The 26205-nt window shown below is 39.4% G+C and overlaps 2 protein-coding genes and 1 long non-coding RNA gene across 3 annotated transcripts; 1 reads left to right on the top strand and 2 right to left on the bottom strand.

The window, feature by feature from the left end:
* Window positions 1–302: 302 nt before the first annotated feature.
* Window positions 303–2207, bottom strand: LOC101321505 (cytochrome b-c1 complex subunit Rieske, mitochondrial). The gene is given in 3 exon segments (XM_019952040.2): window positions 303–1016; window positions 1019–1194; window positions 2186–2207. Coding segments are annotated over 3 exon segments (840 nt in total). The 3' UTR covers window positions 303–374.
* An 8829-nt stretch (window positions 2208–11036) lies between these two features.
* On the top strand, window positions 11037–17451 carry LYZ (lysozyme). The gene is made up of 4 exons (XM_004317821.3): window positions 11037–11197; window positions 12429–12593; window positions 15131–15209; window positions 16523–17451. The coding sequence occupies exons 1-4, from the start codon at window positions 11062–11064 to the stop codon at window positions 16587–16589; spliced, it is 447 nt and encodes a 148-aa protein (XP_004317869.1). The 5' UTR covers window positions 11037–11061; the 3' UTR covers window positions 16590–17451.
* LOC141275934 (uncharacterized) lies at window positions 13640–26204 on the bottom strand. The gene is made up of 2 exons (XR_012324626.1): window positions 26062–26204; window positions 13640–13950 (listed from the first exon to the last, which is right to left on the bottom strand). It is a non-coding gene; the product is annotated as an uncharacterized lncRNA (long non-coding RNA).
* Window position 26205: the final 1 nt, after the last annotated feature.

The following is a 26205-nucleotide window of genomic DNA, read 5'->3' as shown; positions in this document are numbered from 1 at the left end:
CTTGAGGGCAGAGTATCTACATAAAGTTTTTGGAATACTTTGGCATGGGAGATTTGTCTATTCTCCCTTTCCTTTGTTTTTTTCTTTTTTTTCTCTCCATACACCAGTCTGTAATTTTTGATTAGAATTAACTATCAAAGACACTGTACCTTTGAAGTCTTTGAGCATAACAGTGTTTAACAGTGGCTTTATTAGGTGAATGCTTGAAAGTATTCAACATGAAATTCAATTTACTTCACATGTTTGCAAACACATTATTAGCAATTCTTAAATATTTCAAATCAACTAATTTGAAGTGCAGAAGGCTTGTTCTCAAATAACTCTTCTGAGGTGACACAAAGACTGAAAGAAGCCTATGACTTGAGTCCAGGTCTCTAATCAACAATCACTATATCATCACTGGTGAACTCATATGAGGGAACTTCAAGGTTGAGAGGTGCAGACCCCTTCCTGATCCTGCCAGATGCATCATAGTGTGACCCACGGCAAGGGCAATAATAACCACCAAAATCTCCTGCATTTGCAATGGGTACACAACCAAGATGAGTGCAAACACCTATCAAGACAAACCATTCAGGTTTCTTTACTCGTTCTAAATCATGCTGTGAGTCCCTCAACTGAAGTCCTTCAACTGCAGCTTTCTGGTCAGTTTCCTTCTTGGTTCTGTGGCGCACAAACAGGGGTTGGCCTCTCCATTTGAAAGCCATGTTCTTGCCCTCTGGAATATCGGGTAACTTGATTCCGGTTTTGGACATGGCCAACACATCAGCAGAAACACTCATGCTGGAAACGAACTGAGAAACGACATTCTTGGCAGCATACGCGACACCCACGGTAGTTGTTGCAGTTACCAAATAGGAGAAACCTTTTGTAGCCTCACTGCTCTCTTTTGAAGACTTTGTACTATCTAACACTTGAGCACGACGATAGTCAGAGAAGTCAGGCACTTTGACGTTCGTATGGGAATAACGAACAGAAGCAGGGACATTGAGGCCCACGGAGGCGACAAAAAGCTGGCCTGCGTGGCCTGACCACTCGGCGACTCCCAGCACAGGAAGGACTGCTTCACGTCCAGCACTGGCGACTCCGAGGTGGCGGGCACCGTGGCCTGCACTAGTGGCCGACAGGACAGGCGCAAAAGGGCCCTGAGCGGGTGGCGACCAACAACATGGTGACAGCAGCTCCCTCCCTTTCCTTTGTTTTTAAAATTGTTTTACCTCCATCTGAAATGATGAAATAACAAAACACTCCCAGAATTTCCATGGCTAAACACACGATTTACTTCTTATTCATGCCACAATTATCTATCATAGTTCAGCAAGTGGTTCTGTTCCACACAGTCACTCAGGCACCTGGGCTGACAGAGGTTTTACCAACAGGTAGCTAAACCTTCTGGCACATACAACTTCACCAGGTGCCAAGGCAGATAGAAAAGTACTGGAGTGTTTTGCACTAGCACTTAAATGTTACAGTTTAGAAGTGACTCATTATTTCTACCCATAGCTCATTGGCCAGAATTAGTTACATAGCTCTTCCTAAATTCAAGGGAGTAGGGGAGTATAATCCTCCCCTCTGCCTGGAAGGAAGAGAACCAGACATGGGAAGTTCCTATCACAAGTCTCCTACCCCAAATTGCCCACCAAACAAAATCCTATTCTCCCTCCAACTCTCATCCAGCTGAAATGCTGTGAAGCCTTCACTGTCTCTTCCCCACTGACTTCAGGTCCCCTCTGTGCTCCATCAGCCCTCTGTGCAGACCAACAATAAAGCAACTATATATTGGATTGTAATTGTTGGTTTGCATGTCCTGTAGAGGAAAACAGTCATGCTTTTTCACCTTGGTATCCTCAGCATTAACATGGTGCCTCTAACATAGAAAGTATTCAATCGATCAACTTTTATTATTTATTGAATTAGTTAATAGACAAATTCCTAAACTTACAACCAAATGTACACAGAACCTTCTTCCATAATACAATTATTCATGTATAATTTCTTGACAATTGAAGTAGAAATTTTTTTCCCTTACTATAGTGAAGCGTTGAATAATACCTTCAAAAATTTTTACATATATTGGCATGAGGAATCCTGTGTCTCAAACATATTGTCTTATTTCTAATTTATTCCAGAGGCCTGAGTTAACTCTTTATAAAAAAATGATTCTTTCTTTAAAATTCTAGGTTACCTTTTTGTAATTGTTTTCTCATGTTGGAGAAGCACATCCTTATGTAGTTTGTAGTTGTTTTTTATTTGTAAGTTTGTATTATTTCCTTGCATCATTTGTAATGTCAAAACACTGTGGGTTTTTTTTTTGTTTTTTTGTGGTTTTTTTTTTTTTTTAAACACTGTTTTAACACAGGTAGTCAAGAGAGAAGAATAACACCTTAATTGAAGGTGGAATGCATTTTTTATACAGGGAATTTACCAGTTTTGTTGAATGTCTACGCATGAGTGTGCTTCTTTCTGAGATGGCAGAGGAGAAATCTTAAAGGAGCATAAGTCCTCAAAGAGCTCATCATGATGAATATGAGGACAATATGACAGCAAACCACAGAATAGACAATAAAGCCATAGATTACATGTGATTGACATATGTGTGTTATAAACTCTGAGTCCTCTGAGTTCAGGGTTGGCATGCTCTGGATGCAAAGTAGGTTGGAGGGGAGAAAAACTGGACATAAGGGGACTACTTAGAAAGCCATGTCAGTAGTCCTGTCACAAAATTCAGATCTAAACTAGATTTCACATACCAGAGTACATTGAGCATATTTGACTTGCAGTGAATTGAATTTCTTACATGAGGAAGATATTTTAAGTGTAGTTTTTCTGTATTTAGGTTTATTTTATTCCCATTATTTTTCACAAAAATTAGTAGTCATGTGTGTATGTATATCTATAAACTTTTCCATTTTAGAAGATAGTATTCTTATGAGGAAACTGAAAATTATCTTAAGTTCCTAGATGTTAAAACATCCATTCATTTTTTTTTAGCAGGTTAGAGTTTACCATTCTATATTTGTATAGTATTTCTAATTTACTAAGTTACTCTTTAATTGAAAATCATTATGAATCGGCAGTCAAAGAAACTATTTTCCAAAATAAATGTGTAAGGCACTGATAACTAGCCCTCATCATCTTTGGGTCAGGTCATTGTGAGACCTGTGTGTAAATGGTGCTATGTTTGTGAGTTCAGTTCCTTTCTGACTGAGTTGGAAATAGACCACTCCTATGCCAGCAAACCAGCCACTTCACAGAGGTATGATATTGACCTGAGAGATGGGGGATTGAGATGGGGGATTGGGGTGAGAAAATGTGTGGCTGCATCTTAAACAACTTAGAGTGATGTCAAAGGAAGAACAGCACCATCTTCAATTAAATGTGTACATATAAATTGTTGTTAATAAGAAGTTAAGCATATTATCTTATTTACTTGCTAAGGGTAGCAATAAAATGTTTGTTTGTCGAGAGGGGGGGAAAATACAACCCAAATACATGACCTTATTCCCCTATTTACAACAATTTCTTCTCTCCTCCCCCAACATTTTGTGATGTTACCAGAGCTAATGTACGGATTGAAATCATTGTTTTCTAGTTCAATGAAAGAAGTTTAATGATTATGCAGTTGCACTGGCACAAATAAAAAGATCAAACAAACCTGAAACCCAAAAGTCATACTTAATAGAGAAATGAAATCAGAATACTCTTCTGGAAAGAGGAAACTAAAGTGGGAGCATTTTCATCTCTTTGTAAACAAGACTGTTTTAACACATGTTTGAAAAGTCAGTTACCTATTTCATTATAATTTCTCAATGATGAATGCCCAATTGTTGTGTAAACTGAGAAAGGATTTTGTAACCTGACCGATTGTGGGAAGGGAAATATTTGTTCATAATGTGAAAAGGGGCAGGGAAAAAAAAAAGGAGGAAGTGAAGTGAGATCCAGCCTAAATTCTGATTGCATAATGATAACAGAAGTAATAGTACAAAGGAAGTATTCACAAAGAAATCAAAAGCTTGCCACAATTATCAGTTGTTCACATATCAAGAATATTGATTTTTAAATAGTCTCTTAACTGTTCCATGGCATTGCCTGGTGTTAGATCAACCTCTTAGAGAAAAATCACACTTTTAAAATAAATACATAAAATGGGTTTGCACAACTATATCGGGAGCTGAAATCAGACAAGAAGTAGACAAAGGAGTTATAGTGTGTCAAAGGGTGAGAATTGGGTCGCGGTAGAATTTCTTCCCATTCACTTCAACTTTTACAAGGTAATGTGGTAAACTGAAAAGGTCATGGAACTGACCTGAATCCAAATCCCAGCTCTTCCACTCACTAGCTATATGTCTTCGGGCAAGAGACTTTTCTTCTCTGGGACATATATTTTTTCATCTGTAAAATAGATATAATACCTATCTTTAAGACCCCTGTAAGAATTATAAGTAATGTTTATTAAGTGGTTAACACTTCATAAGCATTTGATAAACAAAAGCTAGTATTATTTACCTTTCCTTTTCCCCTGTATCTCGAACTCGTCTGGATAATCTCTAATCCTGATTATTCAAACCTCCTAAATATCTCTGAAACACTCCCAGTTCTCTGTTACCCACCCCCACCTTTGTCTGCCATCTGGACTCCTTGCCAGTTTTCTAGCAGCAATCCCTGAATCCAATCTAGAGTGTTTTGTTTCATTAAGATTTTGATCCAGTTACTCTCCAGTTTAATACTCATGAATAGTTTCCCATTGTCTTTGGGATTAAGCGCTAAATCTCACAGTTTTGGGGATTAAGCTTCCAGGTCTGGTCCTGCTCACCCCTCCAACTTTCTCTTTGCCACCAGATATCCTAACATTTCTTTCGTTGTCTACATAGTACACTGAGGAAACAGCAGGAATGAAGACAGAGAAGAGAGTGAGTACGTGGCAAGTATCAGGAATGGTAAAATCTCCTCTATGACTAGCAGTAAAGTACATGGCAGATTACTAGGCTAGTAGTATTTTTTAGGCTTAATGATCAATTGATGGGTCAGTAACTTGTGGCTCTGTGCTAGAGCACAGTAACTAGAGACTCTTACAGCACAGTATTGCTACCATAGTAGAAATAATTTCTCTTGTGTATGTTAAATAGTATTATTTTTTCTTGGTATGAACCAATTACCTGACTCAAAACACAAAAACAGCAAGACCATAGAGAAAAGTAAGTACAAAAGTTAGATGATTTCTGGAGTTTGGATGGTGTCAGGGAACACAGGAAATTATCTTGTTTGATCTATTTTGCAAAGAGTGGGAACTTAAATTACAGGGATATCGAGAGCTAAAAGAAGAGAAAATGGTCATGATCCTTGAGGAAAAAAATACAGTGGTCTGGATTAGGCAAACCCAAACCATTTACCATTTTTCAATGACCCATATACCTGAGGGGCCAACAAAATGCCACCTTTGGATTGGGGTCAAGCACTGCTCCTAAGTCAGGGAGTGTCCCCACAGGGAGCCACTCTGACCTGTGGCCAGGCTGCTGGACTTGCTGGGAGCAGCTGTGTGCTGGTCCTGTTTCACAAGGCTGTTACATGCCACATTAGTTGAAGAAGAATTTACTCCACCTTAACCTTTCAACATGTGGGCTCCCCCAGAGAGCCCTGCGGTGTTCCCCGCCACAGCCCTCCCAACTGCCCCACCCCTCCAAATTCTCCTAGCAGCCATGCTGCCACAGCAGAGATGAGACTAGGTCCTCTGCACCCCTGAGCCAAACTACACAAGGACGGCATCAGCTGGAGAATGCAGTGAGTGCAGCTGCCCTGACCGTGGTCTTCCAGGGTCCATAATGGCTTCAAGAAAATGACACTGCTTCACTAACAAGTGATTATTTATACCTTTTGACAAAACTCATGCCAATGCCTCTTTTCATTAATACAGACAATTTTGATTTATCAGTGTCAGTACAAACACTGCACAAACACTCACAGATGAGTATAATTTGATGGTATAATTTGGTTGTATTTCTATTCTTAAGTTTTTTGGTTTCCTTGGAGTTAATAATTGCCTTACTTTTCTGTTTGCTTAGTTTTCCATGTATTTATTCATGTATTAATTCATTACCCAAAGTCTCAGCCAGAGTTGTCAAACTCCCTTCAATAGGTTCAGACATTCCAGGCCATCTCTTCTGGTTTTCCCTAGGGAGTCCACAGGGACACTTCTCCCTTCATCTCTATAATTTCCCTTCTCCTCTTTCCTGTATTAGAACCCTGTTTCCTAGAACCCACATCTTCTATCTTATTTGCTCCTTTTACTTTTTATTTATTTTTTGGCAGCACTGCACAGCTTGTGGGATCTTAGTTCCCCAACCAGGGATTGAACCCGGGCCCCGACAATGAATGCACCAAGTCCTAAGCACTGGATTGCCAGGGAATTCCCAAGAATACATCATTTTGCAATTTCTAGAGACATATGCCTTTTTATAGTACAATTTTTTTAAAGTGGCAAAAAGAACATGTTATTAACAGACCCAAATATCTTTAGTTTCTCTGTAATAAGAAGTCAAAAGCAGATAACCTTAACCTATGTTTGGCAATTAATGTTTCAGTATTTTCTCTTATTTGGAAATTATCTAGATATTCAATGAATATCCATCATATACAGTTAGGGTTACGAATAGATTTTGGAAACTATTTTTAAGCAGACATATTTTATAGAACATAATGATTGTTGCAAAATTCATTTACAAACTTTTCTCCCACTTACATCCATTTAATTCATGTGTTCTTAACAATTATTCTTGAGTTGCCGTGAAAATTTCATGAGATATGAAAAGTTAACCATCATTTTAAGTTATTTTTGTTGTTGACAAACTAGGCAAGTAGCAAAAATCACAGAAGCAAAGACCCCAAACATTTAAACATGGCTTTTTTTCCCCTACCACGTTGACATACATGAAGAAAATCGTTTTTGTTGTAACTTTATTTCCTTAGGCTAAATTTATGATTTTATAATCTCAGGCATCTAGTAGAGATAACATAAACTTATTTGACTAGTCTTAATTTATATAAGTGCCTGTATTTTCTTTAAGCCAATTAAATAGAGCTCTTTCACAAGTTTTTAGGAATACTATCCAGAGGGAAAAAAATCTCACATATACATAACATACATATATAGATATACATAGACACATAGACAGATGCAAACAGAGATCTTATAGATTTCATTTAAAAATTTTAGCCACATATCAGGTACAGTAGTACAAAACTCACTAGCTTATAAAAGAATAGTTGGGGGCTTCCCTGGTGGCACAGTGGTTGAGAGTCCGCCTGCCGATGCAGGGGACACGGGCTCGTGCCCCGGTCCGGGAAGATCCCACATGCCACGGAGCAGCTGGGCCCATGAGCCACGGCCGCTGAGCCCGCGCGTCCGGAGCCTGTGCTCCGCAACAGTGAGAGGCCCGCATACCGCAAAAGAAAAGAATAGTTGGATCTAAATGGTGTTTCTGGCAGATTGAACAAGTTAAGTTTACCTGCTCAGATGGCTGAAGCTTTTACCAATATTTGTGGAAAAGACTTTTAAGAATTTTACTTTTCTTTAATACATGATCTTATGGAGGCTGTGGACAAAATTTGGGGCAAGGGAGCTTATGGAAATATAAAATAGCAGTTTCTTTTAAAAACTCTCTCTCTCTTTTTTTTTTCCAGTCCCATGGTTGCTTTAGCCAACAATTATCTTTATTTTTTTATTTTTAATAAATGCATTTATTTTTTTATTTTTGGCTGCATTGGGTCTTTGTTGCTGTGCACGGGCTTTCTCTAGTTGCAGCTAGCAGGGGCTACTCTTCGTTGAGGTGTGCGGGCTTCTCATTGTGGTGGCTTCTCTTGTTGCGGAGCATGGCCTCTAGGCTTTTGTAGTTGTGGCACTGGGCTCAGTAGTTGTGGCTCACGGGCTCTAGACCGCAGGCTCAGTAGTTGTGACGCACAGCCTTAGTTGCTCGTGGCATGTGGGATCTTCCCAGACCAGGGCTCAAACCTTTGTCCCTTGCATTGGCAGGTGGATTCTTAACCATTGTCCCACCAGGGAAGTTCCAACAATTATCTCTTTGGATGCTTACATTTCAAAGATATAGTAAGATCAATATTTCCAACGGACTGAGAAAGGATTGTAGGTTTTATCTAAGAAGGAACTCGGGCATATTTGCCTACTATCAGAAATCTAGGATAATTACTGTAATGTTTCTCTTTTGTTTAACAATAAGATAGGATAGTTCAGTGATTTTTTTTTTTTTTTTTTTAGTGCCGGCCCAAGATACGGGGAAGGTCTGGACCTGGTGGGGTCTGCTTACAGAGTAAGGGACAATAAATCAACTCTTCCTGTGTATTTTCTGAACCTTCAAAGCTATTTCCTGGCTATCAATATTTACGTAAGTTGTACACCTGCTTGAGTGCCACCTGCACTTCTTGACATTTGTTCTCTGATCTTCCCCTCCTAATCTTGTTAAGGAAGTGTTTTGTTTTTTCTCACACTAGCCAACGTATTCCTCTGTATCTCTCTTCTTCCTTCCTTCCTTCCTTCCTTCCTTTCTTTCTTTCTTTCTTTCTTCCTTCCTTCCTTCCTTCCTTCCTTCCTTCCTTCCTTCCCTCCTTCCTTCCTTTCTTCAATCTGATCTTCCCATAGGTACCAGTAGGACATCTGTTTAAGATGAGGGCTCTCTTAAAAATCCTTTCAGATGTAAAAGTCCAAATCTTTAATATACCTATTTCAACTGTGACTCCAAACTGGTAAATCTTTTTTTTTTTTTTTTTTTTTTTTTTTGCGGTACGCGGGCCTCTCACTGTTGTGGCCTCTCCCGTTGTGGAGCACAGGCTCCGGACGTGTAGGCTCAGCGGCCATGGCTCACGGGCCCAGCCGCTCCGTGGCATGTGGGATCCTCCCGGACCAGGGCACGAACCCGTGTCCCCTGCATCGGCAGGAGGACTCTCAACCACTGCGCCACCAGGGAAGCCCTCTTTTATGTCTTAAAACCAATTTCAAGGCTTAACCATGGACACAAAATGTGTCCCCTAAGAAATGTAACCCTCTCAAGATGCAGAGCCACTCCAGAGGTAGCCTAAGAAAGCAAAGACCTTCATTGTCACAGGTGTCAGAGAAACATCTATCTCCCACAAAGTGAGACACCTGAAATCACTGACCTACTTATCTGTGTTACCAGAAAGGGGATACTGGGATGAGAATTTTTCCCTCACAAACAAGGCAATGAAGGTAGAGGCGATAAAGGCCCCTTATGGACTGAGACCCTTTATTAAGACAAACTCCCCTGAGAGCCAGCATGGTTCGACAAAGAGAATGTTGCCTGTCACTTCATGTCTTAGGCTCTTAGCTGGCTGACTAGCTGCTGATGCAAGCCTGACAGACAGTCTGCACCCCCAAAGTGGCAGAAACCAGAGGGAATATTCTCACCGGTTACAAAGCCAAGTTCTCAGTACATAAAATGAGACAAAAGGAGATTCTCATCTTACGGTTTTTCATCCTTATGACAAATGACACAAAAGACAGAGACACAGGAAAACATGACTCTTTCTGGGGGGCTAAGAATCAATACCCATATGTGTTGATTACCAACAACAAAATCACAAAAGTCACGGTTCAAGATCTATCTTCACAAATGTTTTTCTCATGCCACTGTGCATTTGGAAAGGAAGGGACAAGGAGAAATGTTTATCCTCCTCTCTTGACTGTCCACTACAGACAGAGATCTGGGAGACTGACATGGTAAGAATTCTTACCTTCTGCTGGTCTGTTGTCAGTTATCCCATATCTAAACTACAGTCTCTAGGGAGAGTAGAGTGTTCCAACCTTTTACTGTCCCATCACCAGAAACTGTACAGGAGGAAAAATTTGTTTCCTTTTACCCTTTTAGGTTTTTGGCTGGGGCTGTGGAACAAAAGACAGATTAACAAGAGAACAAGTTTATTAATATATATATCTCATATATACTTATAAGAAATGCAGGGATGAGTAACTCAAAGAGGTGGCTAGAACTTGGACTTACATATCCTCTTAACCAAAGAACAATATATTTTTAGAGGAGCAACAAGCACTAGGCTTCCAAGGGTGGCAAATTGTGGGACGATCAATATATAAGAAACCAATGGAAGATAATAGCTAGTCAGTAAATGTTGTTTTGTAGAGTCCTCTGGTGCTGTCTTGGGGCTAAGTGTCTAGGGTTGTAGGTGATTAATTTCTGCACAAATTTATGTTCTGCTTTCAAGAAAAGAGGGGGAGGACAGAGAACTTTTCTTGGATCTGCTTCTTTTCAATTGCCTTCAGCTCAAAATCATTCTCATACCAAAGGGCAAGATTTTTTGGTGATATATTCTGGTATTCTTCTGTAGGTTTTGCTATAAAGTTCCCTTGCTTTGTAATGACCCTTTATGTTCTAACATGGAAATGTGAAGTAAGGCATTGTCAGAAAGGAGTTAGGAATGTTGTTGACATGAGACTTATTTATAATAGTAAACATTGGTTTATAAATTAAGAGTTTACAATAGTAACCAAAGAAGTTAGTATAGGAATCTGGCTGAGCAGCATGGTGTTGTGCTATGTAACTATCAAAACAACAGAGTGTCGTGTTCTTTTGTGGAAATTATATAAAGTAATTTTAAGTGAAAAAGATGAAGACAACATAGTGAAGGCACATAAAACAATTTAATGAAAATGAATATTAATCAAAGATTGGAGCTCATTTGCAGTTACGTAAAATGTTCAGTTTTTTTCCTTTATAGTTGCTGAAATTCATGATAAAATAGGAGGAAGTTCCTCTTTTGGCAATAGTGCTAATCCCAATTCTTCTTGAGCAATGTCATTTCATTATTTTCTTGCAGGTCATCCTTAGGACCTCAGAATATCCCTCTTCAAAAATAAGGAAGAAAACTTTTAAAGACAGTGGACCAATAAACGGTTCCTGTTTTCCACCTGTCTCAAAGGGTGGAGCTGCCAGACCACTCGGAGAAGAAGGAAGTGAAAAGACGCTAAATACCAGGGCCAGCTCACCCTGGCCAGCCTGGAGGTCTGGCTTCTCAGTCAGCATGAAGGCTGTCCTTATTCTGGGGCTTCTCCTCCTTTCTGTCGCTGTCCAGGGCAAGACCTTTGAGAGGTGTGAGCTTGCCAGAACTCTGAAAAGACTTGGATTGGATGGCTATAGGGGAGTCAGCCTGGCAAACTGTAAGTTAACTCTTCTTCATCCGTCCAAATAGTTAGCCAGGTGTGGAACAGATACTCATAGAGGATGAAGAATAAGAAAGGGACTTTGAGTGAATGGACTTTTTTATTCCTTTGATGGTTTGTACACTTAAAATGGTTAAGAACATCAACTTGTTCCTTTAGAATCAGATGTACCAGGTGAAGGATTGAGGCATGGGAGGACCAAATTCTGTACCATTTTAAGCATGCCAGGACCCGTTGTACGCTTCTAGTGCCACTAAATTTGCCCGCTGGCACATGTAAGCTGACTCAAAGATTCATTTGTGCACTGAGGATATGTCTATCAAGCCCTTGGTGTTGGACTCCAGCCATTTCCAATTTGGAACTTGGGTTCTGCAAGCCTGAGTAATGTAGTATTTTTTTCATTTTTAATCCCCCTACCATGATGTTGGGTTTTTAACAGCAAAGTTTTTAAAAAATTACATTGAATTCTTAAAACAGGGACAGTAGGAACCTATTTCCCCTCAGTCAATATCTATATAAGGATTCCTGAAATGCAGCATGAAATGACATTTTATTCTTACTCTAGTTGATTATTTTTCATTTTCTTCCACAGAATTCAAGATGTGCCCTAAGTAAAAGTTACTTTATATTTTAGTCCATATCTGCCAATGTAATCACTGAATTTTTCAGATTGAATTCAGACATTTCCCCTCCATAACTATTTTTGAATGAATGAGCAAATGGCTAGATGGGTGGATGGATGACACAGTCTTTCCTATTCTATGACTCCTGTTGTCTGGATTCTAATTTGATATCCAAATTCATCTTTAGGTATCATAAGAAATTTTCTTTCTCCCAGAAAATCCTTATTTTTCCTAATAAAAAGCATTAGCATATGCATCTGCTGCTAATTACCAAACCCACTCAACATCTCTGTTGATTTTCCTATTCTAGGCTGAATCTTACCTGAGGGATGGGAGCAGGGGAAGGGTAATAGCAATGGAAGAAACAGCTATTTTAATATTTTAAAAAATATGTTACCTTGTTTCATTAGTATTACCAAATGATTTGCTAACAAAAGAATTCTAAGGGCCCTTTAACACCAAAGTGTTAAAATATTTTACAAGTAAACTACATCTTTATAAAGTCGTTAGTAAAATAGAATTAGTTAAATAGAACTATATAATTATGCTATGAACTATAAATCATATGGTGTTGCTGTTTATTACTTAAAATACGTTTTTTTCAGGGATGTGTTTGGCCAAATGGGAAAGCAATTATAACACACAAGCTACAAACTACAATCCTGGAAGCCGAAGCACTGACTATGGGATATTTCAAATCAATAGCCGCTACTGGTGTAATGATGGCAAAACCCCAAGAGCACATAACGCCTGTGGCATACCCTGCAGTGGTAAGACAAGATAATGTTGAGTGATGGCACAGGATCCATCTGGTTATACTTACAAGAATAGAGATTCAATACAAATGAAAAGGTCTTGAAGGGTTCATCAGGGACCTAGAAAAACTCCACCTTAACTTCTAGAAACTCTTTATTATTCTCATAATTCCTTAAGGAAGAAATTAAAGAGCTGGTATCATAAAAGTTTGCTGTTTTCTAATATACAAAAGCTCCTGGAATGACATCACTTTATTATAACTGGACTTGTTGATGCTTTGTAAAGAACAATGCCAATTGGACATATGTACACTACCAAATGTAAAATAGATAGCTAGTGGGAAGCAGCCACATAGTACAGGGAGATCAACTTAGTGCTTTGTGACCACCTAGAGGGGTGGGATAGGGAGGGTGGCAGGGAGACGCAAGAGGGAGGGGATATGGGGATATATGTATACGTATAGCTGATTCACTTTGTTATACAGCAGAAACTAACACACCATTGTAAAGCAATTATACTCCAGTAAAGATGTTAAAAAAATAAATAAATAAAATAAAATTTTAAAAAAAGGAAAAAAAAAGAACAATGCCACTTACCTTGTTTGGGGAGGTTTAGGGATAATTTGGTGTGTGGTCATTTTTTTTTTTTAATCTACTCTCCTTTATTGGAAAATGAAAGGATTAGTAGTTAACCAAAGAGGAGGAATATGTGTGGTCCTTTTTAAAAAATTGTTTTTACTTTTTATTTATTATGAAATGTTTTAAATATATGGAAAATTAGAAACATTAGTATATTAGTATAATAAACATCAATATGCTCATCATGTACTTTAACAGTAAAACAGTTTGTCATATTCTTTTATGTATATATTTTATATATATATATATATTTTTTTTTGCTGAGTGATTTTAAAGTGAATTAGAAACATTATGACATTTCATTTCTAAATTCTTTAGTTGGCATCTCCAAAAAATATAGTTCCTATATAAACATTGTTATTCTAACAAGTTAATTTATGGACTTGTTTAATTGGGGTGAAACAAATATTCTATTCAGTTCCTTTTTTTTTTTTAATTTTATTTATTTATTTATTATTTTTGGCTGTGTTGGGTCTTCGTGTCTGTGCGTGGGCTTTCTCTAGTTGCGGGGAGCGGGGGCCACTCTTCATCGCGGTACGCGGGCCTCTCACTGTCGCAGCCTCTCTTGTTGTGGAGCACAAGCTCCAGACGCACAGGCTCAGTAGCTGTGGCTCACGGGCCCAGTTGCTCCGCGGCATGCGGGATCTTCCCAGACCAGGGCTCGAACCCGGGTTCCCTGCATGGGCAGGCAGATTCTCAACCACTGCGCCACCAGGGAAGCCCTATTCAGTTCCTTTTAAAAGAGAGAGAACATGTGGAATCTTTAGTACATAAAATACTGGAGAAGTATCACAAAATTGATATTGTTAATTTTTAAATATTAAAAGAGAACATTCGTCTTAGAATATTCTTTTGTATCCAGTTAATTTATTTAAAAAAATATTCTGTATTATATAATAATCTGTGGTCATTGAAAAAACATTCTTACTACCCAGAGATGTATGACCACTGGAAACTTTTGGTATACATATATTCTTTGAGGATATGTATCACTTACATATATGAATGTAAAGCTATGTTATACACATATGTACACACATACAAACATGTAAGCAATGTGTGTTTCAACAAAAATGAAATTGTACTATATTTACTGCTTTACAATTTGCTCTTTATTACACAAAATTATTTTTGTCAACAAATACCAATCTTTTTTTTTTTTTTTTTTTTTTTTTTGTGGTACACGGGCCTCTCATTGTTGTGGCCTCTCCCGTTGCGGAGCACAGGCTCCGGATGCGCAGGCTCAGCGGCCATGGCTCACGGGCCCAGCCGCTCCGCAGCATGTGGGATCTTCCCGGACCGGGGCACGAACCCACGTCCCCTGCATCGGCAGGCGGACTCCCAACCACTGCGCCACCAGGGAAGCCCAACAAATACCAATCTTTATTATTTTTTAAAGATGAATAGAATTCCACTTTATAAATATTCTGTAATTTATCAATCCAACTCTTAATGTTAAGCACTTAGGCTGTTTCCATTTTCCCCTATTATTAATTGCTATGAAACACCTTGTACATACATCTTTGGGTACATCTCGTATTATTTCTTTAGGGTGAATTTCCAATAGTAGAATTGCTGAGCAAAAAAGTGCTAGACCGGTTTCTACTTGTTGGTTTGTTTCTGTTTTGTTTTGTTTTTTACAGTGCCTAGTAAAAAGAGAACCTTCTATCACATTAGTGAATAATTCCAGAGCTTCCAATGACTTTGGTAAATGAGAAACAGAATGGTTTATTTCATGCCAAATGGGATGGAATGAAGAAAGAGTTTTCCCCCCACATTCACAGATACATGGACTCTTAAAAAATAATTTTAGTTGTTCTTTTCTCAGCCTAAGAGAATGAAGCTGGCTGAACCTAAACTTAAAATGAAATTTCTATGAGCATTGTTTCCATTTCTCACCACTTCTTTTTCAGCGTTGCTGAAAGATGACATCACTGATGCTGTAAGATGTGCAAAGAGGGTTGTCAGGGATCCACAAGGCATTAGAGCATGGTATGCTTTTTTTGTCCCTTCCAGTTTTATTGAGATGTAATTGACATACAGCACTGTATAAGTTTAAGGTGTACAGCATAATGATTTGACTTACATACATCATGAAATGATTATCATAATAAGTTTAGTGAACATCCATTATCTCATATGGATACAAAATTAAAGAAATAGAAGAAAAAATTTGTGTGTGTGATGCAAAGTCTCAGGATTTATTCTCTCAACAACTTTCGTATATAACATACAGCAGTGTTAATTATATATATCATGTTGTACATTATATCTTTAGTACTTATCACTGGAAGTTTGTAGTACCTTTGACTGCCTTCATCCAATCCCCTCCCCTCACACCACCCACAACCTCCACCTCTGGTAACCACAAATCCAACCTCTTTTTCTATGAGTTTGTTTGTATGTTCGTTTCTCTGTGTTTGCAGTATAATGGACCTACAACACTATGTTAGTTCCTGTTACAGAGCATGCTATGTGTTAATCATTAAAGGGGAGAGCTGTTTTACCCTACTGTTATGAGAGAAGTGAGGGAATATTTCCAAAGACCAACGTATGCTACTGAGAACTGAAAATTGCAGCTTTAGGTATATATGCTAAACAACGTATCACATAGAAACCATCTACGTTAACTGATTCAGAATCTTATACTTTTACTCCTCAAATTTTTTTTAGGGGATTTCTAGAGTTTTTTTCTTTTTTAAAAATATTTATTTATTTATTATTTTTGGCTGCATCGGGTCCTCGTGGCAGCTCACGGGCTCTTCGTTGCCGTGCGCGGACTTCTCTCTAGTTTTGGCGCACGGGCTTCAGAGCACATGGGCTCTCTAGCTGTGGTGCTCGGGCTCAGTAGTTGTGCCATGCGGGCTTAGTTGCCCCGCGGCATGCGGGATCTTACTTCCCTGACCAGAGTTCGAACCCGCATCCCCGGCATTAGAAGGCGGATTCTCAACCACTGTACCACCAGGGAAGTCCCAATTTCTAGAGTTTTTAAGATTTTCCCCACTCTTTGAACTCCTTGTCATATCTTGAAATTATTTTTGTAATTAAGTAAATGTGGAATGTACTTTGCAGTTGTGGACTACACGGGACTCAACATTCTTCTTCAGCATTCTGTGCTCTAGTGAAGGCTTGGGGAGAGACAGGAAGTACTTGGTATACATATCTCCATTTAATACTTGGATTGATCTGTAGCCTGTATTTCAGTATTGATAAACTATTTTGTTCTCCCAAAGGATTTGAAGTATGTGTATTACAATGAAGGTATGTTTTAACCTTATTACCATGTGTTTCATCTTTCTCTGCAGGGTGGCATGGAGAAGTCACTGTCAAAACCAAGATCTCAGGACATATGTTCAGGGTTGCGGAGTGTAACTGTGGAGTTTTCTTTCTTCAGCTCATTGTCTCTTTTTCACATTAAGGAAGTAATAGTTGAGCGAAAGGTCATACTACCATTCTTTCAAACAAATAATGTTTTTACAGAAGCAGGAGCATATGGTCTTTCTTCTAAGAGGCTTAATGTTTACCTCATGTGTTTATTGTTTTATATTAGGCCTACAATATTTTTTGGTTTGCTAATAGAACTAATGCTGGTGAATATTTGTCTAAAATCTTAATTATCAAATATATGTCCAGTACATTCAGTTCTTAATCAAAGAAATAACCCAGACTTAATTTTGAATGATATAAGTACTCCCCAATATGCAATAAAAATATAACCAAAGAATATGTTTAAACAAATTGATCTTAGGCAAAATCCCACTTGTGTAGGCATGTGACACCTTCATCTGTTCTGTCATCTCCCAAAACAGTAAAAGATAACCACTCTTTGTTGGGCAATATAAAATTTTAAAAAGAGCAGAGTGCCAAGTGGCTAAAAATAAAAACAGCCTGAATTAAGAATTTTGTTTCCATAAAGTGTGACCTTTGATTTGAATGTTTTCTTAGAAATGTTGCATTTACACAGCTTTAAATATAAACTCACAATTTATATATCAATCTATCTTATCCCTTTTAAAGAACTCATTTATGCGTCTTGCTGGTCATGAAGGAATATAAAGAGGGATTAGATGACCTGTTGCTTTTCCTTAATTTTATTAAGTTAGATTCATGCATTATGACAAATTCAGAGGCAGGTGAGTTTTCAAGTATTGAAATAATTGCTAATTAACCACAGGTGTGAAATTCTGCATGCTGTAAAAAATACAAACATTTTCATTAAAAGATTTGCAATTCATACCTTGTCTCTTTGTTTAGAGCCCTTTAGTATCTCTGAAGAAATACATATGTATATATTTGGAAAAAAATGATCTGACACTTAGTGTTTCCTACATCCTCACCTGTACCGAAACAGCTGGATATTGCTGGAAAAATCCAAAAACATGCTGACAGATGTCACTTTTTTTTTTTTTTTTTTTGGCCGTGCTGCGCAGCTTGTGGGATCTTAGTTCCCTGACCAGGGATTGAACCCGCACGCTCAGCAGTGAAAGTGTGGAGTCTTAACCACTGGACTGTCAGGGAATTCCCCTCACTTTTTCACTGTTGTGGCCTCTCCCGTTGCGGAGCACAGGCTCCGGACGCGCAGGCTCAGCGGCCATGGCTCACGGGCCCAGCCGCTCCGCGGCATGTGGGATCTTCCCAGACTGGGGCACGAACCCGTGTCCCCTGCCTCGGCAGGCAGACCCTCAACCACTGCGCCACTAGGGAAGCCCTCCCCTCGCTTTAAATTCATAACCACAAATCTCAAATGGGCCTTCAAGTCTGCCTGGTCATCTTAGTCACTTCTCTGCAATCCTTCTGTGTTGGTGTCCTCACTCTCCAAAATGACTATCACTATTTACTTCTCTCATTTCAAAGTCCCAGCACACACGCCCAGCCACTGGCCTTCCACACTCTCTGCTGTCAGTAGAGGACCTGGCCTCATATTACACTGAGAGAATAGACACAACCTTAGACAAAATTCTCCCCCTCCTCACCACCATTAACAGAGGTCACATCTTTCCCTGGCCCCATCGTCTCTTCCAACCCCTTTATTACTAGGATGAAGGGCCTCTGTTCCTGCCAATGGCAGTGTCTCCACATGCAATCGTCATCGAAGCCCTCTCACTGCTCCAATTTAGGTGGTTTCCTGCATCCTGAGTTTCTCCCTCTTTGCTGGATCACCCCCGTCACTGTACAAACTGCCCTGGTAACCTTCCATCTTACAAAGAACTCTCTGTATTCTCTACATGACCCTCCAACTACAGCATCATTCTCTGCTTCCTTTTACAGCAGCACTTGTGGGATGAGATATATCTATATTTACCAGCTCCACGTCCTCACCTCCCTTTCTCTTTTCAACTCGTCTTCATCTGACTGCTATCCTCACTCAGCTGAAAACTGCTCCAACATGACTCCTTTTATGATGCCTTGGGGCCAGTTCTAGTGATCACTTGTTTTCTGTTCATCTTACTTGATCTCTCAGCAGCATTTGTCATACTTCTAGTTTCTTCCTCAGCTTCTTCTCATTTACATCCTGCCTCATCGATGGCTCCTTCTCAGTCCTTCTTGGCTGGCTGTTTCTCTGCTGTTTGATTTTTAACTGTGGGAGTGCCCCGGGCTCAAGCCTATAACCATTTGATAGACATGTTTTACTTCCTCATTTATTTGTCTCTTCTTGCTGAATTATAACTTTCAAAAGAATAAGAGTTTTTCCCACTTTTTAAAGACATTGACATCATCTCAATCTTTCCCAAAATTTGCAAGTACAGCCTTTTATGTTTTCTGACAGTTTGAGAATACACTGTCAACATGGTGCCCAGTGGCTCTGAATCCTTCTGTGTGTAATTCCTACATAACCTCAAAACATCATCCAAATCAGGAGGTTAACACTGACAAATTAGGACCACCTAATCATCAGATCCTATTCAATTTCATCAACTGTCCCCATAGGTCCTTCTTAATTAAAAGGTATAATTCAGAATCATGTGTTATGTTTGGTTGTTATGTTTTTCAGTTTCCTTCAATCTAGATCACTTCTTCACTTTTTTTCTTGACTTTGCTGACTTTAACCCTTTTGAAGACCACAAACCAGCTATGTTGTAAAATGACCTAAGATTTTTCTGATATTCTCTTGATTAGATTAGGTTATGCATCTTTGGCAGGGATAACACAGAAGTGATTGTGCTTTTCTCGTTGGATCCTTTCAGGTGACATGCAGTTTTTAAATATTCTGTTACTGATGGTGTTCACATTCATCATTTGAATAAGGTGATGTCTGCAAGTCACCTCCACTGTGAAGTATTTGGGAGAGGGTAAGGTACTTTGAGAAATTTTGTTCCTCATCAAAATGTCAATGTACGCATTTACTTATTATATCAGTATGGACCCCTGGCTTCCTACTTTATTCAAATTATAATGAGTCATAATCCATTACTATCATTTATTTTGATGTTCACATTGTCCCTGATTTGGCCACTAGAGCCTCTGCAAGCTAGTTTCTGTGTCATTTTGACATGTCCCCATCATTCTTTGTGCACTTTTTTGTTTTCTGGCATAAGATATTCTAAGGCTCACCTTGTTCTTTTCCTGCTTCAGCCTGGAATCAGCCATTTCTCCAAAGAGCCCTTCTTCCTCATAGTGGATAACGGTATTTAAAAAATAAGCTCTGGGCACTAGAGTGTCATTGTTCCCAGGCCCCATCAATGGCCAGGGCTAGAGGATATGTGTATTGACATAATATTTATCTAGTTAAATTGAATTTGTATAATACCTCCAATTCCAATCCCACACCACAAGGTTAATTCTAGTTTTTTCCTTTTTCTTGTTGGTAACTCCCTTCTATGACAGTGAGAAACCTGGCACCCATTGTCCTTCATATCCTGAAAACGTATCCTTAGCACATGCATATATTTGATCAATTTGCCTGTATGTAACCAATCTCCCAACACTGCCACACCATGGAATACATGCTCTCCACTCAGGCTTTGATACCCCTCATTGGGCCACCCCTACTTCCACATCTGGACACCTTCTTTACTGTGTTACATGTGTTACTCTGACACACCATGCTGGGCCACTGTCCTTACAGGAAGAAGAGCAGAAATGTTTTACTCTTGTTTACACCCATATTCCAAACACCTAGAACAGTGCCTATAACATGATACGTGCTCAATAAATATCCACTGATTGAATCTCTCCGATTATTTAGTATATTCCCCCATGCTGGGCATTCTGAGATTTTTCTTTTCTTTTTTTAAAAATTAATTTATTTTATTTTATTTATTTTTGGCTATGTTGGGTCTTCGTTGCTGCGTGCGGGCTTTCTCTAGTTGTGGCGAGCGGGGGCTACTCTTCATTGAGGAGCACGGGCTTCTCATTGCAGTGGCTTCTCTTGTTGCGGAGCACAGGCTCTAGGCGTGCGGGCTTCAGTAGTTGTGGTGCATGGGCTCAGTAGTTGTGGCTCGTGGGCTCTAGAGTGCAGGCTCAGTAGTTGTGGCACACGGGCTTGGTTGCTTCGTGGCCTGTGGGATCTTCCCAGACCAGGGCTCGAACCCGTGTCCCCTGCATTGGCAGGCGGATGCTTAACCACTGCGCCACCAGGGAAGTCCCTCTGAGATTTTTCTTACTCTCTGATCCCACATGATTCCAGTACAGCAGCTTCTGGGGTTCCAAGGGTCAGGTCTCAAATCTATGTGACCAGCCATGAGAGGACAGCAGAGGGCCCCAATACAGGTGCAGCCTCAGGCTTCAAGATTCTGGGGCCATTTTGATATGAATAAACAAAAAAGAATATGGGTTTATTCATATCAGGATTTCCAGAGGTGTATGAAGAATGAATCAAGGTAGGGGAGAGAGGCTTGAAGAGTGACAGCTCAGATGCAGAGATAGGATATATCCAAGAAGCACCAGGACAGACCCATAACAATGGCTGACTGAAGAAATAATCAGAGATTAGCAAAAGTTGGCTTAAGAGGGAAAGCAATAGTTTTTGGCGATTCTGCTTATTGATAAATCTGTCTTACTTATACCTGTTATATTAATACAATCAAGTTCCCAAACCAAATTTCAACCCTTATTCTGAGAATGAAGTAAAAAATCAATATCAAAGTTTGACCATTTTTAAAAGAAATTCAATTCCTATGTTGCTTAGTTTCACCTCAGGATATTATTTGAAATGCAGAGTGATACTCCAGATGATAACGGGGCTCTTCATGTAGCACTAATTGTAACTAAGCCCTGAGCACATTTCTTGCACTTGTATATAGCGGACTTATTTAAAAAATATTTTCTTAGAAGTTGCTAAAGGGAATTACTAAAAGTTACAATCATGAGTGACTAATGTCATAGACATAGTGTTTTTCAATTAAATGCACGTCTTTTATGCAAATTATATTTTGAATCATTTTAAATTTTAACAAGGTTATAAATTCTCAATGTTTAGAGTCAGATAGTTCTACAAGGTTTGTTTTGAAAGATGTAACTCCCCCTTCACATGCACAATTTTCTACTCTTTTAGCTTAATGTTAAGAATTTTAGGGAGTTCCAAATGGTTAGGATTTGGCACTTTCACTGCTGTGGCCCGGGTTCAATCCCTGATTGGGGAACTGAGATCCCACAAGCTGTGTGGCATGACCAAAAAAAAAAAAGAATTTTATATTTACTCCCATGCTTTTAAGTATTAGGCTTGTATTGCTCCTTCTGGATTTTTCCATTTTAAGATATTGATTCCCACTATGCAAGTTAAGGATTAAGTTCTATTTTCTCCTCCATCTCTATCATACATGGCACCTTTCCCTAAAACCCATCCTTCCAGTGTAATTACATATATATTTTTAGATCAATACTCAGTATTTACATAGCCATAAATACAATTACTTTCTTCTCTTATGCAAGAGTTTATTTTCCCTAGAGCTAATACCTGCATGATTTTTAAATTGGCTTAGCTTCCTTTGTTTCTATCATTAGTTCAATTCCCAAACTCTAGGTCTTTTTTTTCTTTATTGAGGTATAGTTGATGTACAATATTATATGTTTCAGGTGTACACCATAGTGATTCACAATTTTTAAAGGTTATATTTTATTTATAGTTATTATAAAATATTAACTATGTTCCCTGTATTGTACAATATATCCTTGTAGCTTATTTATTTAGGCCACACTGCACGGCTTGCAGGACCTTAGTTCCCCTGCCAGGGATGGAACCTGTGCCCCCTGCAGTGGAAACACAGAGTCGGAACCACTGGACTGCCAGGGAATTCCCAGCTTATTTATTTTATACATAGTAGTTTGTACCTCTAAATCCCCACTGCTATCTAGGTCTTCTATTTAAATCTCCTCTCAGGTCTTCAGACACAGCTAGAGTTTCATCAGTCTCATCTTTCTCCAAGTTTTTTCATTTCTGCTATCACAGTTTTAATTTCCAACAGCTGTTTTTCGTTCTCTGAATATATATTCTTTTGTTTCCTTGTTTTGTGTCACGTTTGCTATTTCTTATTTTATCTGGATATAGTAATAATAATACTTTGGGTTTGTTTTGGTTTTAGTTGACTTCTCCATGTTTCCTCTAATCTGCCATTTTGCTTGTTTACTTTGGATTATATCTTTCATACTAGAGGCATTTCTCTGTTATTTGGTAATTCTTGGTTATCTACTTATATTTAGGATTGGGGAACTAAAAAAGTAATTTGAAGTTCCAAGGGCCTATGTGGATTTGACCATGTGTACTTCACTGAAGGATGACCAAGTTGGTTGAATCAGTTTCATTGGGGCTCCTTAGATCTCTCCTCTTAGACTGGTCACATTCCTCAGAGAAGCCTATCCCTATTCTCTACTAGGAAAAAAAAAAAAAGTCTGGCTGCCAGTATTTTAAGAGTTAAGTGCGATGAAGGTCTTAGTACCCGGCATGTGTTTGGCTAATCTACCTATTTTCTGTAGGGTATTCCTCCCTCAATTCTGTCTGGTGATCCTCAATGCAGAGACCCTGCTTTACCATTGTTCAATCCCTTGGGGATAAGTAAGGGGTAATTGCTGGGCTGTAAGGACCTGAATATTTCTTAAACAGAATCTCAACCAGTCTTTTTTTGCTAGCTCTTCTCCTCCTCCTCCCTTCCCTTATTTCCAGAGATCCCTACAACCACAAATTCTTGAGATTCGGGGGGTTTCTGCAGTGTGAACTGAATAGCTTATTGTCTCTGACTACTCAGCTCTTAGGACTGCTGTATACCACTTGCCTTTTGTATTCCAAGTTTCAAGATTTTGTTTCTGCCTTCTCTCCCATTCTCCCCACCCTTTCTAAAAGGTTTATGCCTTTTTGAAAATCTCTTTACGTATTTCAAAGGAGTTTTGAAAGGAAGCAGAAGATGTGTGTTCAATCTGCTATCTTTCCCTCAAAGTTCCCAATGTGTTTTAACGTATTAATTTCATTTTATTAAATGTTAAAATGTTATTTTGCTTTAAAAATACTTAGGGTTAGGTTTCCCTGGTGGTGCAGTGGTTAAGACTCCGCCTGCCCATCCGCCACGGGTTCGAGCCCTGGTCCAGGAAGATCCCACATGCTGTGGAGCAACTAAGCCCGTGTGCCACAACTAGTGAAACTGCGTGCCACAACTACTGAAGCCTTTACGCCTAGAGCCTATGTTCCGCAACAAGAGAAGCCACGGCAATGAGAAGCCCACGTAAGGGAGACTAGCCCCCGCTTGCCACAGCTAGAGAAAGCCTGTGCACAGCAACAAAGACCCAACACAGCTAAAAATAAACAAATAAAATGAATAAATTCATTAAAAAAAAACTTAGGGTAACACTTTGGGCAAAGAATTAAAAAATTCGTTGAGAAACAGGGGGAAAGCAGACATACGAAAGCTGGAGAAATAATTACAAAGGGCAAATTTGTGCTCCAGAGATCATGTTCTGAAAGCGGAAATGGAGGAGAGGGTACAGGTGAAACTGCACCTCACATTGGGACTTGAACCCAGCCTAAACCCAGATTAGGACTTGAACCCACGCGACTGGGACTCAAACCCGGCCAAAACCCATGGTCTTCCAACTGAGATCACACACCTGGTTCTTGAGGTCTCATGGCAGAAAGAATTTAGTGAAAGACAAAGCGATAGGTAAATAGGGGATTTATTTAGAGAGAAACACACTCCACAGACAGAGTGTGGGCCATCTCAGAAGGCAAGAGCAGCACCAGGGTTTGGGCTTGTCAGTTTTTATAGGGGTGGGTAATTTCATAGGCTAATAAGTGGCAGGAGTATTCCAGCTATTTCAGGAAGGGGCGGGGATTTCCAGAATTGGGCCACTGCCCACTTTTTGATCCTTATGGTTGGCCTTGGAACAGTCATGGTGCCTGTGGGTGTGTCATTTAGCTTGCTGATGAGTTACAGTGAGTGTATACTGAGGCTCAAGGTCTAGTGGAAGTTGACTTGTCTGCCATCTTGGATCCATTTGGTTCTAATCAGTTTATGTCATGTCATTCTTTCAAAGGTTGTGCCCTGCCCCCTGCACTCCTGTTTCACAGGGGACAAACAATCCTATACTGTGGTATGAAGGATGTTGTATGACAGCGGACTTTAACAGATCTCACTGATTTCAACCACCTTTGGAAAAAGAGCCTCAAGTCTTCTTAACTTCTCCATTTTTCATTTATTTACTAGTCAACAAACATTGATGACTAGAAATGTTTACTAGGGCCTAAGAACATTAAGGGGTATAAGATACGATTACTACCCTTGTGGAGTTCACAAATAACTCATATATAAACTTGTTAAGTGTTTCAATCCCTTAGGCACCATGGAAACAGAAAGGACAGTGTGACTATAAACCACCCGGAAATCAGCTGCCAGAGAGATAGGAGAAAAACCAAGAGAATGTATTTTATAAAAGGAGGCAGTAGATAGCAGAGTCAAATCCTGCCAAGAAGCTAAGGGCGTTAAAAGTGGATGTTGGATTTACTGATAAAGTCAGTAACTGGTCAGAGAGGTTTCTGTGAAGGTGAATGAAATTCAGGTTCAAATTTGACTTTGAAAGATAAAACAGAGTGTTTTGCAGGATTACATATGTGTTTGGTTGGTTTTTAACAGGAAAGATTAAAGTTTGTTTAACTCTTCTTAAAGGAAAAAGCCTAAGAAGAAAAGTTGGAGGTACAGGGCAGAATGGAGACGGTTGATGGGGCAAAATCCTCAATAAAGTGAAAATGAATGAGATCAAGAACACTGACTGAAGGACTGATTTTAAACTGGAAGACAGACACAGTTTTGAGGGCACGAGCCCGCTGTGTCCCTTTGCCTAGCAAAGCAATAAAGCTATTCTTTCCTACTTCACCCAAATAAATAAATAAATAAACTGGGAGCCGATTCTCTCTTGAACAGAAGAGAAGAAAGGAAGGGAGGGTGGATATTGGGCAAACCAAAGCTTGTGTTCAGGTCTGGTGGCATGGAGGTCCGTTTTCTCTGTTGAAATAAGATGCAAAGTCACCTGATCAGAATGAGAGGGTTGGTGTCAAGAGATTAGGGAAATAGAATAGCTTCCAGTTTAAAACAGAAGAAAAGGGAGAGCGAACCTCTGACTAGCACCTCATATTTCAATTAAATTGGAGGTCATTCATTTAGCACTGCACTAACCTGCAAAGTAGTTAGTACCACAGAAGGGCAAGGGAGGGGAGGTTTGCGTCACGTTATGGACCTGAGAATCCAAAATGAGTAGAAAGGAAGGAAGGAGAGGAAGAAGGGAGTAAATAAAAAAAGAAATTAGCGGTTCAAGCCTGAAAGTCTGAGGACGTCTGGATGAACACAACGAAAAGCTGTCGGTGGGCGAGATTTCATGAACTTAATTTCAGAACTGTCATGCTTTGGCGATGGCAAGGTATTACCTCCAAAAGACAGTTTCTCGGTCATTACGAAGCCAGGCGGTCTGGCTTGTCGACAGGCACTGGCAACCAAGACCGGTCTTCATTCGCCTAAAGGCAGCGGCTCGGCGCGTGCGCACTGTGCGCGAGCTCGTCGCGCCTGCGCAC

This window comes from Tursiops truncatus, chromosome 11 (genome assembly GCF_011762595.2).
Source record: "Tursiops truncatus isolate mTurTru1 chromosome 11, mTurTru1.mat.Y, whole genome shotgun sequence".
NCBI lineage: Eukaryota > Metazoa > Chordata > Mammalia > Artiodactyla > Delphinidae > Tursiops > Tursiops truncatus.
Note: the sequence above shows the minus strand (reverse complement) of the source record. Positions and strands in the feature narration are given on the sequence as shown.

Bases quoted from the DNA above. Each gene is read 5' to 3' on its own strand.
- LYZ (XM_004317821.3), top strand. From the start codon at position 11,062: ATGAAGGCTGTCCTTATTCTGGGGCTTCTCCTCCTTTCTGTCGCTGTC. The intron at 11,198-12,428 runs GTAAGTTAACTC...CGTTTTTTTCAG, and splicing joins GGGAGTCAGCCTGGCAAACT to GGATGTGTTTGGCCAAATGG. The intron at 15,210-16,522 runs GTATGCTTTTTT...CTTTCTCTGCAG, and splicing joins CCACAAGGCATTAGAGCATG to GGTGGCATGGAGAAGTCACT.